Consider the following 16,268-nt stretch of genomic DNA (forward strand, 5'->3'; position numbering starts at 1 on the left):
GCTTCACTCAATAAATTTCTGGTATGTACTTTACTGTATTTCTTACTATGCAATCATGAATTGTGTCGTGAACATTCAAAATACACTTATACAGTTGATTCAACGACAAAAAGATGTTGATGTTTTTATCTTTTCTCTTTAGAATCTTCTAAAGCTTTCTCAACCACCTAAGAAGAAGTGTACATAATATCTTTTCTTCACAATTAAGTTATTCATTTTTTTCTGATTTTGAGCTTATGAGGAAGGCTATAAACAGATGGTTATTGGGCTGCGAGAATCCATACACCAACTGACTCTTTTCAAAGTGTCGGGATGAGAAGATAATGAAATACTGGGAAAACTTCAGGTAGCTCCTTTCACCCTCTGAGTTGGGGAATATACCTCAACCAAGTCCCATCTCGATGCTACATCTTTTTCATACACTTTTGCATTCACTTTGGATTGGGGCTCTGAATTTTTTGGAACGAAAATTACCCATGATGGCTTCGTTTTCAACCCATGCCTTCTTCTTTCAGCCAACTGTCTTGACTGATGAATTCAAATTCATCGCAAGTATTACAACAAAGAAAGGAAAAAAACGCATCAGACCGCTACACTGTAATTACGAAATATATCTCTTCTCTCTTCATCCGAACATCTTCTATCCCTGCGTTAAAATCTTCCTCCATTTTTGCTGTATTACTTCCACCTTGTGCACATTTTAGCCCCATAAATGTATAGGTTTCGCCCAAATATTAAGGCTACAAGGTACAATTTTAAACATAAATGTTTCGTGTCTCTCTTCAATTTCTACCCATGAGAGACACGACGCAAAAGAATCTTCAGTGTTGAATAATGTTGCCGACAAACAGTTACACCCACAGAGATTTTCTTTTATTTTCATAATCTTTTTCTTCTTTCTTCGTCATACACTTTTTCGGATAGTTTGGGTGTTTTTGGGACATCAAATTGTGCACACTCAACTTAAAAAAGGTTAAAATTCTGCAGCAAAAAAGAGGTAAACGATTGTTCTTTATTACCCTTTTTCCCTGAACATGCCCAAAAGAGAATATTTAAAAGGATTAAATTGCATACAATTCACGGGAATAAGGAATTTTTAGTGCAATTTCACTAATTACCTACTCATAGTATTATTTACATGTTTAATATATTAGATAATTAAAGAAAATCTATCTGGTTGATTCGAAAATCACTTTAAACTGAATATTTCTCAAAGAATGTGTGCAAAATTCAACCGAAAATAGATCAAATAGTCTTCGGAGCCGTTCTCAATATATTTCTTTCGTTTCCATAACCTCTTGTTCTTCTTTTCAAAGCACCAACAAGGCAGGCCGACAAAAATTTTCGTATCGATTTAACAATTCTTGGAATTGTACGAAGAAGCACACGTTTTTTTTTGGCACAAGTTCTTCATCTGCCGGTCTTTCTCACCAAAATGTCAAATTATATTTTTTCACCCTGTGTTTCGCAATCAAACTACCGCTCTTTGTCTGGAATATCGTGAAACCACAAAATAGACACGGTTATAAGGTGAAATATTAGATCACTAATGTTAATTATATGTATATAACTTCCTAATTTTGTCCATTAATTTCGAAATATTACAAATAAAATTTATTTGAAAGAAAAATCTGTGCATTTTACAATGATTTTCGCCCAAGCCCCGTAACTTCTTTGTGTGATTTTCGACAAGTCCATAACCCTCAGCAATACCGAATAGAATGCTTATGAGGTGGGTTATTATTTGCACACAACTTGGCTACGTGTGTAAAGTTTTTGAAAAGAGTTATATTTCTTCTTTTTCGTCTCACGGACATATAAAAGTCCTACGCCTTCGGTCGAGCAATAATTGAATACTTACATAATAATAAACGGTACATGCTTAAAATACGTACAAATGATAAAAATCTCAATTTAAAGATATCTGGTGGAGTTATAGAGGTCGTAATCATACGATTCGATTTATTTAAATACTTTTTGTGACGGTGAAGTCCAACAAAATTCAAGTTATTTTAACATTAAAAATACATTGAGCGGCACACCGCAGAATCGGAATGTCTCTCAATCGCGCAATAGCGACATAAGTAGCATGCGAGAATGAAGATGTGAAAGAAAGCAAGACATGAGAGTTACTTACATGAAATTTTGCTGCTCTTCTAAAATGCGAGAGATTATTAATTCATTGGTATAACAATCCAAATTGGGTAATTGCTGGTGTTGTTCTTCTCAGTTGTCTCCCTCTTTCGTAAATGTAGAGATCGACTTTTCTCATACAATTATTTCTGTATTGCAAATGCCTTGACTCGTAGACTGCGCCACGATCGCCACATGTTAATAATTTAATTTCGCGAGGGTCTTACGGTGAAGAGATAGAGGTGATATGTAGCAATAGACCATTACTTCTGATTTTATTAAATTTCTAATCTCAATAGTCCTCTTGGATCTTATAGTTCTACTAACAAATTTACACCGCGCTGCGGTGAAGTTTAATTGGCCATTGCGCACCTCACAGTATACTGCGATATGGTTAGGTCTAAGCTTTGTTTTTATTTTTCGCGAAACAACGTTTTTTTTTTATTAATATGCGACGAATCAAGAAAACTGGTGAAGTTTACGAGTCTGAGTTATGAAGTTTGAGAGTGATTTGGCGGGTACGTCAATGGATGGAAATTAACTGTACGGGGATTTGTAAGAAAAACCACTTTGCACTGCTTAAGAACACGTTTTTCATTGAAAGAGCTCGTTGCCAAGCAACCGCCACTCGCGAATGCGCGCGCACAAATGAGCCTCACCGTCCACAACTGGAAGCTCGATGCTGCTGCTCTTGTCCGATGCCAAGCTTCTGCCGTCAGCTTCCTCTGCGCGCCATTCTCTCAGCAATCCCCATACACAATGCCCACTCACACATAGCTCTATGCAAGGGAACGGCCAACGGAACGGAGAGAGACCTCAGCACTCTTCTGCGAACATTGCCATTATGCCATGGAGCCACACAAAAGAGACCTCTCTTTCCAAGCGATCGCTCTTCCTTCTCCAGGCTTGATCCACTTCTCTCTTCTCCGCTATTCGAGCGCTCTCTCATTCTTCTGCGCAGCTTTCCGAGTCTTTTCCATTGAAATGTTCCTCACACACGATGCAACAGAGCACAAGCCAACACTCACACAAATACACACACGCATACGCGCAACAATCGAGCCGGCGATCAAGTTAGATTGGGTGAGGCAAAGAGTGAAGCGGTGTTCAAGAATGCGCAGAGAAAGCAAAATCAACGATAATGCGACGCTCGGACGAGAAAAAAATGTAGAGAGGGAATTTGTCTTCTCTCATTTTTCGGTGATCGTCCCCCCTCTGGAATGGCTAAAAATTGCCATAAATTGAATAGAGCCCCACTACAATGACGCCTACAATCAGCATTTTAGCGATTGATCACGCGATCAGTTTTGGGCAAATTTGTTACCCTCGAAAAAGGACTTGTATCTAAATCTTTCCCATTGCTTCTCTGCTTTGTTTTCTCAGAGGAAGCCCTCCTGCCAATGGAGGCAGATGTTCAATACTGCATTTCAAAGAACACTCTCTTCACACATACATATGTATACTCAGGACTTTTCATGTATAGGGTTCGATTTTTAGGCATCCTTTGAAAAGCTAAAGCAAGATTTTGTTTCGACACAAGAGCTTCTGTCGAGAAAATTATGTCTTTCTTATTTAATTTAAGATTTCTATGTACATATTTCTAACGTCTCATTGCCGTATAGTAATTCAATAATGACTAAAAACTTTTTTTTATAAGTTTCAGGAGTTTCTAATTATAAATCTGTCTCAATTTCTATCATCACAATGGACATTACGTATGTGTTAAATAGATAATGAATTATTTTGTCCAATGATTTAAATTTATCAGATTAGTTCTGAGTAATAAGTTGGTTAACATCGAAAAACATGTTCGATATGTTATTTTCATGAAACATTTTATTTGATACACCGTGTATAAATAGATGAGAAGGTGAGAGGTTTTCTTAAAGATCAATTATTAGACTGATATTGTAGAGATCACAGAATGACGATATGGATAGTGAGCATAACCACATGGTGTTCATACGTAGAGCATTGAAATTTGTTCTGTAGAATTCTTCCCTCAGGACTTTTTCTCGCGTAGTTCAACCGAGACAAAAGCGTTCCCTAACAATAATAGTTCAAGGTTGCTCAGGAGTTGGTAGAAAATTGTATATTGAGAGCATTGAGGGGTTCAAAACGCTGAAGAGCAATGAAATCTAAGAAATGCTGTTTTCTCTGGAGGCAGTCTGCATAAAATTTATGATCATGAGTACTAAAGTTTTGACAATCTTGGACTTTTTAACTATATAATTGACACCTTCAAGTAATTTTACAATTTATTGTTATAGATAATGTATTAATTTCGATTAATTCGAGTGACTTTTCGACAAAGGTGTTTCTCAATGGCTTCAAATAGATTTAATCCACATAAAATGGAATTATTTATTAGAAGGACACACACATCTCCTCTACATTAAAAATTAAGATCCAGAGGAATGCGACACATGTAAGACGATCATAACTGTACAACACATAATTACCGAATGTAAAAAATAACATGATGCCCGTATAAAATGTAAAATAAACTTTCTTTAATTAATATTAAGGCAGCACTAGGAGATAATGTAAACGAAATTGTAAAACTGTTCAAATTCCCAAATCAAATAAATATTATCAACTACTGCAACAATCAACAAACATATGTATAAAAAAGGAAATATCTGTATGATGAAACTTTACTTAATAAAAAAAAAATATATATTATACGAAATTAGTTCTTGAAGAAATATTTTTAACAAATCCTGTCTGTTGGACTCTGCAGCACAGTAGAGAGACTAAAACGAAAAAAGAAGAACCATCGTGATGTGGCTGCACCGAAAAACACCTGTCGCCAAAAATATTAAACAAAGATGCATCCAGAGAAGGCTTAACCGCACGAAGATGGAATTATGTTGCAATGGAAGCGGAGGCCTCCTTTGGGAAAAGCCACAAGTCGAACATTGAGAGGTCAGAAAGAGCGAAAGAGTATTCTGGCAATCAGACTCACAAATCGGGACTTCTGATCGTTGCCTTGCATTAGCCGTCCCGGCATGAAAAAAACAACAGTCACGAAGAGATGGTGTGCGTAAAGTTTTGAGAGACTGGCCAGGTTTGCAGTGTACGAGAAGAAGCGAGTCAAACTGCAAGTACCACCAGCCTTTGTGGCCAAAAATTGAAATGGGTCTCTTGCATGGCGTTCTTTAAACCGGAGCAGATGGTTCTCGCAAATTGCTCAATGCACCTTTCCAGCCCACAGAGGGGAAAAAGATGCCAGAAGAAATTCAAATTTGCCCACATTATTCCACGTTGCAGTGTCATCAATGAAAAGTGCTTTATAATTTTTCATTCTGTTGTCTTGAATTTTCCTGAATTGAAACTCCGCAGTAAGACCACTTTAAAGATGTACAATTTGGGGACCATTCCCCAAATTATTTTTAAGGTATCCATGGAGGACTAAATACTCCAATGAATTTGATCAACTTTTGGGGCGGAAGTTGTAAATGTTCGAAGACGGAGTGTCAGATCAGAAGCAGAATAATAATAAAGAGGGAATGAATTCACATGCACGCACTCGCTATACTGGCGATGAAATATTTATTTTAACAATGTATTATTTCATTTTAAATGCTTGATTACTTTAATGCTAATTAATTTTTTTTGTCAGAGAAAATCCTGTAAATTAAATTTCTTTTGCCTTGATAAGTTATTTCGCATAATTTTTTTTACACTTACTTTAATTTTTGATACAATTGTGCCTAAGGTTATGTCGGCAACTGTGTTGGACAGATGTTAGGCCCAAACAACTTGATGGATTTTTTCATACGAAACTTGTACTTTTTTCTACACTTCTTTTTTTCTCTTTGGAATCACTCACGAAATTTTGAGTTGTTTATGTGTCCCTCGCTGTTCTTATCCAAAAAGACGGTCAGAAGGTATAAGACAAGCAGAGATGAATAATTTCTATTTCGAAAGCATTATTAAAAACGAGAGAAAGAGAGGCTTTGAAAATAGTTGAGAATCAAATGGCATGAAACAAAGAACCACTACGAATTACCAGTGTAGAATGCATAAATTAAAGTTTTGTATGTTTTATTAGAAGTGGAGAACAATTGATTTTATCAAGGAAAACGGTATAAATGAAGTTTTCCTCTCGAAAGCGTCCAAGCACTTAGAAAAAGCATTTACCTATGGCTGAAAATATACACTGGTCAGTAGTGGAAGAAGAATTACATGATAATTGCATTTGTAAACAATGTGCTCGCTCTTCTTCTCCCCTTGCCCGCGTGAAAATTTATTAGTGGCCTAATCGTAAAATACATCATAACATTTTAATGCTCCAACACTGCTAAAATGTAATTATGACCTATAATGTGATTGCAATTAGTATTAAAATGCTGGTCAGCTGCCACCAAAAGTGCCCCACAATTCGCTTCCTCCCTCTCATCGAAGCGTCTCGCCATGATATTGAACAAACGGAAGGGAAAGATGAAGTGAAAAAGTTGGGCAAGGTGAGAAAGGTGTGTTGTGTGCCTTCGCATATAAAAAAAAGTTTCAAATTAAAGATCTTCAAGCCAACACACGATGAATAATTGACACCACCTGTCCCTCTTTATCATCACCATATCTTGCATATGTCTTTCCCACCAATAAAATTTATATGAATTTAAAGAAAATTTTGGTATTCACAGAAAAGTCAGATTAATACCAAAGTATTGTTCAAAAATCCTTTCAATGCAACATTAGGAAACGCGCAGAATGCCTAAATTGCTGAGGTCCTTGCGAAATCTGCAATGTACGTACACCGGGTGCAGGTGTTGCTTGTCAGCCGAAAAGCAACTTCTTGCATTTTTAGCCAGAGAGGTCAATACAATGTACAAGGCAAGACCAATATAAAATTTCACGTTTCATACATTTTCGTAGCAAATCCTCTCTTTTCAATTCTCGGAAGCTGTATTTCATTTTTAAGAGACTCCTCAGTCGCAAAATACTCTACAGAAATGACGATAAATTGGATATAACACAGAGACCCTATGACAGCTGCTCTGCATGTGGTCAAATACTGTAGGTCTCGTTATTTATTGAATTATCTCGCAATTGATTTAATCGAGAATGAATATTTGAATGCTCGAAGAGCTTTTGAACTATCTGAACTCAAGTCTAAGATCAAATATTATTTAATTAATTTTTATTGCTTTGTAGAATTTATAAGGACTTTCAATTTAAGTAACAATTTACTAGAAAAAAACTTTAAAAAGGGAAATTTGGTTGTTGTTTTAAAGAAAAGTCGAAAATAAGTTGCAATATTACCATTGAATTTAGGGGAAGAAGGTGTATTCATTGCCACGTTCTGAAAGAAATTTAAAGAAACTTCCCATAAAAAAAATTTTAATGGATTTTCATTACAGAAGAGGTTTAAGAGAAATTTTGTCATATTCATTTGAATTTTCTCGAAATGTATAATTATCTATAGGAAATTTGAAATCATTTAGTATCGAACAGAGAAAGAGTCATATTTAAATTAGTTTTAAAAAAAATTCAATGTCAGTTAAAAATCAACCATCGTGCTCGCCTGACGTTCATCGATGGAGGGTACAAATGGAGAATGATTTTGCTTTCCAAGGGGCCCATGTATACAAATTTCTAATCCCTGAAATTCCTAACGCGGGAATGGGAAAATTTCAAGGCCAACGAGGAATCAACATGTATTATAAAACAGTCATGAGAGAAAAATCAACCCCTTGAAGGTTGCTAGCACGAACCCCTCGATCAGCCGCCAAAACATTCATACAGGACGCGCATTTTACTGCGCAACAAGTTATTATTATTCATTCAAATGGTGTGTTTAGTAAATTTTCGCCACCATAACCGGATGAACTCACTGGTCTTTTCCAACCAAGTAATTCTACTGAATTATAGCGCCATATGGCTAGCAACCCCTGGCTCAGTTGAAGAGTGGCGCGGCAAAAAAGACACCGATTCCTCCCCTTTTCCCTATTGTGTAATTGCGTCGTTACACCATCGTGAATCACATACTATTCCCAACAATTCGAGAAGAGGTGGATGGGGTCCCGTGTGATTCAGCGCTGAGAAACCTTCAAACAAACTGTGGAATAGTATGAAAATGATCCATGGAAAGATGAATCATTAAATATCCATAATTTCTATCCTTCCGAATTATGTGGTTTTCCGCCCTTTGAGCCATTTGTCCACATAACAAAATCAACTCTAGTTCTTTCTCATATTTCACTAAAAATGATTTACCTTTCTCGGATATTTGATTGTGTGTGTGTGTAGCAGAAAAAAAATTATTTTACAAGATTGAGAAAAAAGACACCGAAATAAACAACAAAGCACTTCCTTTTCCTTTCTTAATTTTTATATATTTGTGAGGCTGCAGATATAAGAAAAAACGAAGAGAAGACTCGCCTGTTTACCGACTCATTTCTCTGTCACTCAAAATGTCGCTTTGCAACTTAAATTACAATATAATTTCAGGAAATTGTAGTATTATGTTTATTAACACGCCAATTATAAATTATAGCCATTATGTTTCTATAGATTCTTACCTGCAAAATGTTTTATAACGTTATCAATATGTATTTGCGAATCATTTTTTGACGTTTATTTTGAAATATCTTTCTAGCAGTGCAAAAAATTCAACTCATTTTATCAGTATTCCTTAGAAGCTCCTTGCATATATTCAACCTATATAATACCATCGAGCAGCGTGCACATATACAATAAAATAGCAATAACCATGTGTTTCTTGAGGTGAAGGGCGGTTAGGAGAAGGGCGGGAAGTCGGCAAAAAAGAAGTTCCTTTGTCTCTTGATGAATTGGGTTCGGGACAACAAGGAAGCACACCTGGGATATTCTATACCTTCTCACACATCTCCTTCACTCTCTTTTCAATCCACTTTTTTCTTTTCCATTTTTACTAGGTACACGACAAAACCGAGAGTGTAAATCATACTGATGAGAAATCAAGAGATGAGAAATAATTCTCAACTAGAGATTTCATTGCGGAAATTGCTCGTAAATAGAGAGTGATTTCTTACGAGAATCATCAAATTATCTGAGGAGCTCTTTCTTAGCATTTAAAAAGTGAATTCAATTTTTTCTTTACAATTGACGATTAACTCATATAAGAAATGGTTCTATATGATTTTTCTTAGAGACTTTTCTCATACACCCTTCTTGTGCACTCTTGTATTTTTATCACGTCACACCGATCTTTGTGTTACATACATTAACATTAGTAAATTAACGGTTATATTGAGACTCGATTACACACGCGGTTCCACATTTTTTGTAACTCCTGCTTAAGTTTTGTATTCAAAATACACGCGCTCCATCATCTTTGACATGCCGAGTATCATAATTTGGCATATTTTTTCATCTTAAATGGGCACAGCCGACTCTGACAATTTTACTTTGAGCGACAGATTTTATGAATACAAAGATACACTGTTATGCTTCATAATGATGAGATTTTACAGAGAAAGGCATGGAAATAACAACATTGAATAAACCAAGATCATAATTTAAGAATAACTATTTTACTAAGCTTTAAAAAAATGTGATAAAGTGTCAATGACTAATCTATTGCAAAGGTCCGGTAATTTAATGAATACAGTCAATTTGAATCAGCTTCTATAGCTGTGAATGTTTAATGAAGAGCTTCGTCAAATGAGAATTTAACTAATCTTAGTGGATATTTCGGGCTCACACATGCAGGTAAAGGTGACACGCGCCATCAGCATGAGTCTCGTCGAAGAGTAACCTCATATTCTGGAAACACGCACATCTTGTGGCACTGCATAGGGAAAAATGCCGATTCTCAAGTAGTCACCAAGAAGAAATGTGTGGCGGTTTTTGAAGGCAGCTGCTCTTAGCGGACACAATTCAACAAAGGTCTCATTTTTACACCTGGACTCTTTCACGTTATAAGTTTCCCAATAACAGACGGGCGTCTCACCAATATTAAATGTCTCAAGCATTTTTATCAAATCCAATGCAAATCTACAATGTATTCGACTTACACCTACAAATTCGAATAAGTCACACTTGCATCAAAATATACATTATCAAAATATTCTACATAGATTTTGATGTTAAACAAAATCTTATTGTAGGTAATGATAGAGTTAGAATATAAGTAGGTATGAATAAAATTTAGATGATAATTTTAGTATTGTTCAGTGATATTGTAGTTACATGATGTGTTACATATTTATTGTATGATAAGTTCCACCTACTATCATCTGCCATCTGGTTTTTGATTCATTCAGCAAACTCACTTGTATGCTCTTGCAAGAGTATCTTTTGCAATTTTTGCCAACGTATGCTTTTTCTCTTCATCTCGTTCCGAAATTTCTTTATCTATCCACAAATGTATTTGTGAAAAAAATGTTTATAATTTGAAGCATCATTTCACAGAATTTTTTCAGTGATATTAAATTATAAGATAAACTAAGTAATTTAATAGGATTTTGCTATGAGAGAAATAAATAGCAAGATAAGTTATTCCCACATAAGCAAATTACATGAATTTCATTCAAAGTGTAGGAATCAATAATCTATTGCCTTACATACACATATGTATGTATTGTGAAGAAAAACCAAGTTATTTTATTCTAAACTAAATAAAAACTTTTTATTGAAACAATTCTGATGCATTTGATCGTTAAGGACGAAACATAGAGAGTTTTTCAGAAAGAATGTGGTAAAAATATATTTATATTCAGAAAAACACTGAATAAAATACGTTCTAAATAAATCAATGAATTTTTTTTAGTACTAATTTGTCATCAAATTTGTTACCAACTTAATACGAAATTAAGGAGCTCTATCCGTGATTATTGAAGTTCAGAAAACTCAACAATTTACAGAATGCAAAAAACTATTAGCAGTCACTCGTGTTAATCTCTTCTTTGGTATCGAGTATTAATAATATATTTCACTCATACTATAAAGAAGATCCCTTTTGGATTTTTGATTCAATTGCAAATTTTTATCCGAAAGGCCCCTGTGTGGCTCAACATAGAGAATTTGCCTCTCGCAAAATTTTCAACAATAAAAGAGCTCAACGAACAAAATTCGCCGTTGAATTCCCCAAACCACTATCCCGGAGATCCAACAGGCGAGAAAAAAAGAAGACATACCCAGTGAGGCGACACACAAAGCGCGCTCTAGTTACCATCTGCTCCTCCAACCAGTTCGTTTTTTTGCTCCTTGTCCTCTCCTTTATCCGTGCTCTCTTTCATGCAACTTCTTTTCTTTTCTTTGCCTTTGCCGATATTCAACGCCAAAAATATAATTTTTCCATACTCTCTTGGACTAGAAATACACCCTAATGATGAGACTCGTTCATAGATTTGAGGATACGAAATTTTCAAGCATTGGAAAAGATGTAGATCAATTTTGCTTATATCTCAAGGACCTATCAAAGCCACGCAATACCTATACAGTATACATGAACTTATTTATAACATATCCTGCTGTGTTAAAAAAAACTTACCTACATATATTATTACTTTTTGTAACCTTCCGGAGAAGCCCAACAGGGGAAAAATATTCTCAAGTTTACATATTAATCAACTAGCCTTTATCTGTATGTTTTTCTTGTACTTGAGTATTTTCTTATATGATATACTCTGCAGAGAATTTTGAATAAAGTCATTGCGACGATAACGTTTTTATTTGTGTGCATAAATAATTATTGCGTGTAAAAGTGCTACAAGATGTATTTCCACTAAGTCAGATCAATCTTCTTAGTATCTAGAGGCAAAATATTTCTTGAAATTTAGAGATGAATATTTTTGCTAATTATCTAGCAGCTACAAGTGCTAGTAAAAATGGGATGAAAAAGAAATAGGACAAGAGATCTGATGGTAGATATAAAGCAATCACGCAAAGGCTGAGATAATACTGAGATCACTTTTATTTTTTACATACTCAAAGATTAATAATAATATTATTCGTATTCAAAACATTTTAACAGCATTTCATCGCCTTTCTCTCTCGCCTTCTCTGACCATCGATGGATGGTACTGGCGAACGAAATTAACCATGCGAAACTCAAATCACACACAGAATCATCTCTAAAGTCATTAAAGTGGCAAACAATAAATGATTTCAATATGCAGTATAGTCCATATATCAGAAAGAGCGAGCAGGAGATAGAATGCCTGTAGCCCGAAGTATCTCATCCATGTGACTTTTGTCTTCTTCGGCTTGTGAACTTTAGCAGGAAATGGGAGCGGTTCAAATTATTCCGACAAAACTCCACCATCCAGAGATAAATGAATAAATGAATTTAACGCGGAGAAAAAGCGTCACACAATGAGACGGAAAATATGCTCATCAACTTTACTGAGATGCCTGCTTTTCCATTTCCTCGAGAATCAGTCGCAATTTCTTATTTAATATATCAATTTCTTCAGGAAGACATCCCAGAGCAGCCGCCACTGTTAGGTAGGCGACATTCGGTGGCTCACTGGTGTGACTTCCCCAATTCTTGAAGACATGACTCCCAATGGTCATACAACTGCCCGGCGCGACAACTCGAGTCCCAGTTATACCACGTTGGAAAAGCCTGGAGCCGATCTCAATTGCCAATTCGGGCTTATCGCTATACTTAGAGAGACTAAATGCTATAGAGATTCGATTTCCGCGGGATGTGTAAAAAACTCTCTCACCGAAATCCTCTGCGATGCGCTCCATGGAATGCAAAAGAAAGTCAAAGCATTCTTTCTGTTGATCCAGAAGCTTCCGGAAGCCCATCTCGCCCATGGAGAGTAGCGTGATAAAGATGTCAATACTTTGAGAGATGGATGCTCTGCCAGCGTAACATTTGGCTAAGTCGTCTATCTTCTGCTCCTCAAAAGCCACAACTATGGAAGCTCCAACAGGGACGAGGAGGTTCTTATCAGTGCTCTGCACAACAAAGTCCACTCTGCCGCCCTGCCTCACAGCTTGCTCAATTCTGGAGGTACACAAACTGCTTTGGAGTCCATAGGCATTGTTCACAATGTGGGGAATATTGTGTTCTCTTGCAAGTTTGGCTAATGATATCACATCATCACACCCTCTGGGAGCGAAGCAACTCGTTGTGGATATAATACAGCCAATATTATCCGATTTCAATTCTCCAATCCAGTACTTGAATTTCTCCACATCCGTACTGAGAATATCGTCCTGAGATATAGTATCGATGACTACTGGTTCAAAACCCGCGGAAATAATGCCCTTAAAGCATGATTTTTGATCAATTCGGGACCAGAGTACCTTACGTTTCCCAGTGGGTGATATTGGCTCCTGAAACTGAAGGAGACAGTACAGGAGGGTCATTCCAGTTGCCATTGGTATTAGCAAGCATTTTTTCGCCGCATTCAATCCGGAAACCTTCACTACATCTAGAAGCATTCTGTTGGTAATATCGTTGAGAATTGTCGAACCAATCGCTTTTGGCTGAGCCTCTGTAAGATCACCAGAACGTCCAATTCCATGAGAGAATCCAAAGTGCCGCCTAGACACCAAATTGTTATACACTCGCCCTTCACGTTCGCCAACGCCCGCTATAAAGGGGAATCGGTTAGTGTCCATCTGCGAGAGTTCTCGGAGTAGATGCTCAATCTGATCATCAGCCCAACCAGCTTGAGGCCATTTTCTCTGCAAAATTACAGAATATCCATTACCGGGGGTTTGTTTGCATTAACATAACCTCTCTTTTGCATGCCTTCTCCAGAAGTTGTTGTATCGGCTTATCTTGATGACGACGAGCATTCAGGGCGTTCTGAACGTATCCAGAAGACCGCGAATCCTTGTAAAAAGCCTTCAGGTTCTTTTCATTCATTATAAAAAAGTAATAATTTCACATTCAGCGTTCATTCATGAACCACAGTGAATTTTAGAACACTAACAGCGCCCACTACGTGAGAAATATACAATATACTTGACAGGTTCTCTAAAATATGAGATATTTATTCTGCTATTTCCTTATCAATATGAAAATTGAACCTAAAGGAGTTGTCTGTAGGAGTGAATTTAGTTTCTGCGTTGTTCACGGTATTCTCGTGCACACTTGTTGTCACCTCATTTTCCTGATCGTTGTTTACTTTGAAATGAAACTTGAAATTATTCTCTGAGTTTATGAAGGCAGATTTCTTTACAAAATAAGACTTTCCGATGCTTTTTTGCTCTTTTGGGGCTGTAAATTTTATACTCCGAGGAGCTGCAAGAAAACATATGCAAATATATAGTGATACTTGAAGAAGTTTGAGATTCTATTGGTTGTTTTACCTAAAGACAATTGTTTCTCTTCTGCTGCCATTTGAGATCTATAATCACCAAAAGTCATTCTCATAATTTGCCTTTTCTTTACCAATGGTTGATTGGCTCCTTTCAGAATCTTAAGTGCCTTCTCAGTGTCAAAAGCTGTATATAAAGAAAAGCAAATTGGCTGAGTATAGGATCTGTCACTTAAAAGACTATAAAACTTACCTTGCTTTTCCGATAATTTTGCTGAGGATAAGGACAATTCGAGTTTCTGAATGCACCAACAGAGCTCCAATTCAGTGTTATTTTCTGATGATGTCTCTTCGGCTGGTTTCAAAGGCACCAGCGTTTTTACTTTTCCACTAGATTTGTGCAGTTTTACCTTTGGAGGAGGCATTTTTTAAGGGAAAACTGGAAAACTTCAAAGTAAACACGCGACTCTATGCATTCTAGTACTACGAGCAAATTTGGATAAACAGCTCGCATGCAAGTACTAAAAAAATCATGTTCTGTATATGCGGCCGTTTTGCCCCATTATTTTGCATAGTCACGTCAGTTTGAAGTAAAAGGAAGTACGAGAATATTCTTCAATATTATAAATCTCTTCGAGAGCTGGAAAGTTTCATCATTTTGTTAAAGTGGCTCACGAATTTAACTGTAATTCAGTGATTTTGAGAATCAAATAAAATTACAAGGGAGAATGGAGTTTCCAGGGCTGGGAAAACACTGCTCAGTGTCAACATGCAACAAACTCGGTGGGTTTCCTAAAGAAGTGTCACTTCCTGTCCTATCTGATTAACATGACCTTTTTTCACGCAGACTTCCTGCCCGTGAAGTGTGACGCATGTAACGAGATTCTCTGTTCTGAACACTATAGCTATGAAAAGCATGGCTGTAAGTCTGCTCGGCGGAAGGATGTGCAGGTCCCTGTATGTCCTCTATGCGGAGAGCCCGTGCCTACGCCAAGTGACGTCTCTCCTGATCTTACCGTAGGACGTCACATAGATCAATTTTGTCGATCGGAGAAGACACGGATATTCACAAACAATTGTTCCTTCGCGGGTTGTCGCCAGAAAGAACTTGTTCCAATTCTCTGTGGGGACTGCAAACGAAACTTTTGCATCCGTCACAGACACTTTAACGACCACCAGTGCCGCGGGCAAGTGCAGCAACCTTCAGTTCCGTCCAGAGGCATCTTCAAGAGCACCAAGAAGACAACAGCAACGGCCAATGCTGCCCCCGGACATGCCCAACTCATTCAAGGCAACATGACGGAAGATGAAGCGCTCGCCCATGCCATCGCCTTGTCTATGCAGGAACAGGAGCATCGCCAGCCACCAGCTGTGACTTGTGGAGGCGCTCAGAATTCCTCAAACACCAAGGACAAGTGTTCGCTGTCGTGAGTTGGACCACAATTTGCCCTCCTCTTTAATTTAGGAACAAGTTTAAGATTTTGATTAAAGTCAGTCGAAGGTTTGGTTGAATGCAAAAATGTGTAGGTAAGTAAATTTTGCTTAGTAGATTTGAAAGCGACCAAAGGTGCTAATTTTCTCACTAAATTAGTTCAAAATTCATATCGCAATCCATTGAAAGGAGATTGAAATTCTTTTGTTTTTCATCCTCTAAGCCAATTTTTTGAATCACCAATCAATTTTGTGTAGACAAAAATTCCACTTTCGATTCCATCTGTGTGATTTTATGCCAGAAAACTATCGAAAAATAAAATATGTGAACTAAACATTCAATATGCAACTTTATTCAACGATAAAAATACAAAATATAATCTTTTTCTTGTAATAAAATTGTTAATAAAACGTTTTCAGTTTCACTGAAATGTACACAATAATTTGTATGTAATTTATCTCCATTAAAATTGTATTCTTTGTAAATATATA

At 36.6% G+C, this 16,268-nt stretch overlaps 3 protein-coding genes across 3 annotated transcripts; 1 reads left to right on the forward strand and 2 right to left on the reverse strand.

Moving 5' to 3' along the window:
• Positions 1–11,703: 11,703 nt before the first annotated feature.
• Positions 11,704–14,047, reverse strand: LOC132262016 (O-phosphoseryl-tRNA(Sec) selenium transferase). The gene is made up of 2 exons (XM_059761166.1): positions 13,835–14,047; positions 11,704–13,767 (listed from the first exon to the last, which is right to left on the reverse strand). Exons 1-2 carry the CDS (start codon positions 13,949–13,951, stop codon positions 12,466–12,468), a joined length of 1,419 nt encoding a protein of 472 aa, XP_059617149.1. The 5' UTR covers positions 13,952–14,047; the 3' UTR covers positions 11,704–12,465.
• Positions 14,048–14,058: 11 nt separating this feature from the next.
• LOC132262107 (UPF0488 protein CG14286) lies at positions 14,059–14,840 on the reverse strand. Its single transcript, XM_059761283.1, has 3 exons — positions 14,599–14,840; positions 14,398–14,532; positions 14,059–14,329 (listed from the first exon to the last, which is right to left on the reverse strand). Exons 1-3 carry the CDS (start codon positions 14,768–14,770, stop codon positions 14,079–14,081), a joined length of 558 nt encoding a protein of 185 aa, XP_059617266.1. The 5' UTR covers positions 14,771–14,840; the 3' UTR covers positions 14,059–14,078.
• Positions 14,841–14,896: 56 nt separating this feature from the next.
• LOC132265936 (AN1-type zinc finger protein 2A) lies at positions 14,897–15,990 on the forward strand. Its single transcript, XM_059766738.1, has 2 exons — positions 14,897–15,128; positions 15,193–15,990. Exons 1-2 carry the CDS (start codon positions 15,074–15,076, stop codon positions 15,774–15,776), a joined length of 639 nt encoding a protein of 212 aa, XP_059622721.1. The 5' UTR covers positions 14,897–15,073; the 3' UTR covers positions 15,777–15,990.
• The last annotated feature ends 278 nt before the right edge of the window (positions 15,991–16,268 follow it).

The sequence above is a fragment of the Phlebotomus argentipes genome, unplaced genomic scaffold (assembly GCF_947086385.1).
Source record: "Phlebotomus argentipes unplaced genomic scaffold, Phlebotomus argentipes genome assembly contig_6, whole genome shotgun sequence".
NCBI lineage: Eukaryota > Metazoa > Arthropoda > Insecta > Diptera > Psychodidae > Phlebotomus > Phlebotomus argentipes.

Coding starts and splice junctions, on each gene's coding strand:
- LOC132262016 (XM_059761166.1), bottom strand. CDS start 13,951: ATGAATGAAAAGAACCTGAAGGCTTTTTACAAGGATTCGCGGTCTTCT. Junction 13,768..13,834: donor TACAACAACTTCTGGAGAAG/GCATGCAAAAGA, acceptor GTAATTTTGCAG/AGAAAATGGCCTCAAGCTGG.
- LOC132262107 (XM_059761283.1), bottom strand. CDS start 14,770: ATGCCTCCTCCAAAGGTAAAACTGCACAAATCTAGTGGAAAAGTAAAA. Junction 14,533..14,598: donor AAAATTATCGGAAAAGCAAG/GTAAGTTTTATA, acceptor CTTTATATACAG/CTTTTGACACTGAGAAGGCA. Junction 14,330..14,397: donor AGAGAAACAATTGTCTTTAG/GTAAAACAACCA, acceptor GTTTTCTTGCAG/CTCCTCGGAGTATAAAATTT.
- LOC132265936 (XM_059766738.1), top strand. CDS start 15,074: ATGGAGTTTCCAGGGCTGGGAAAACACTGCTCAGTGTCAACATGCAAC. Junction 15,129..15,192: donor GTCAACATGCAACAAACTCG/GTGGGTTTCCTA, acceptor TTTTTCACGCAG/ACTTCCTGCCCGTGAAGTGT.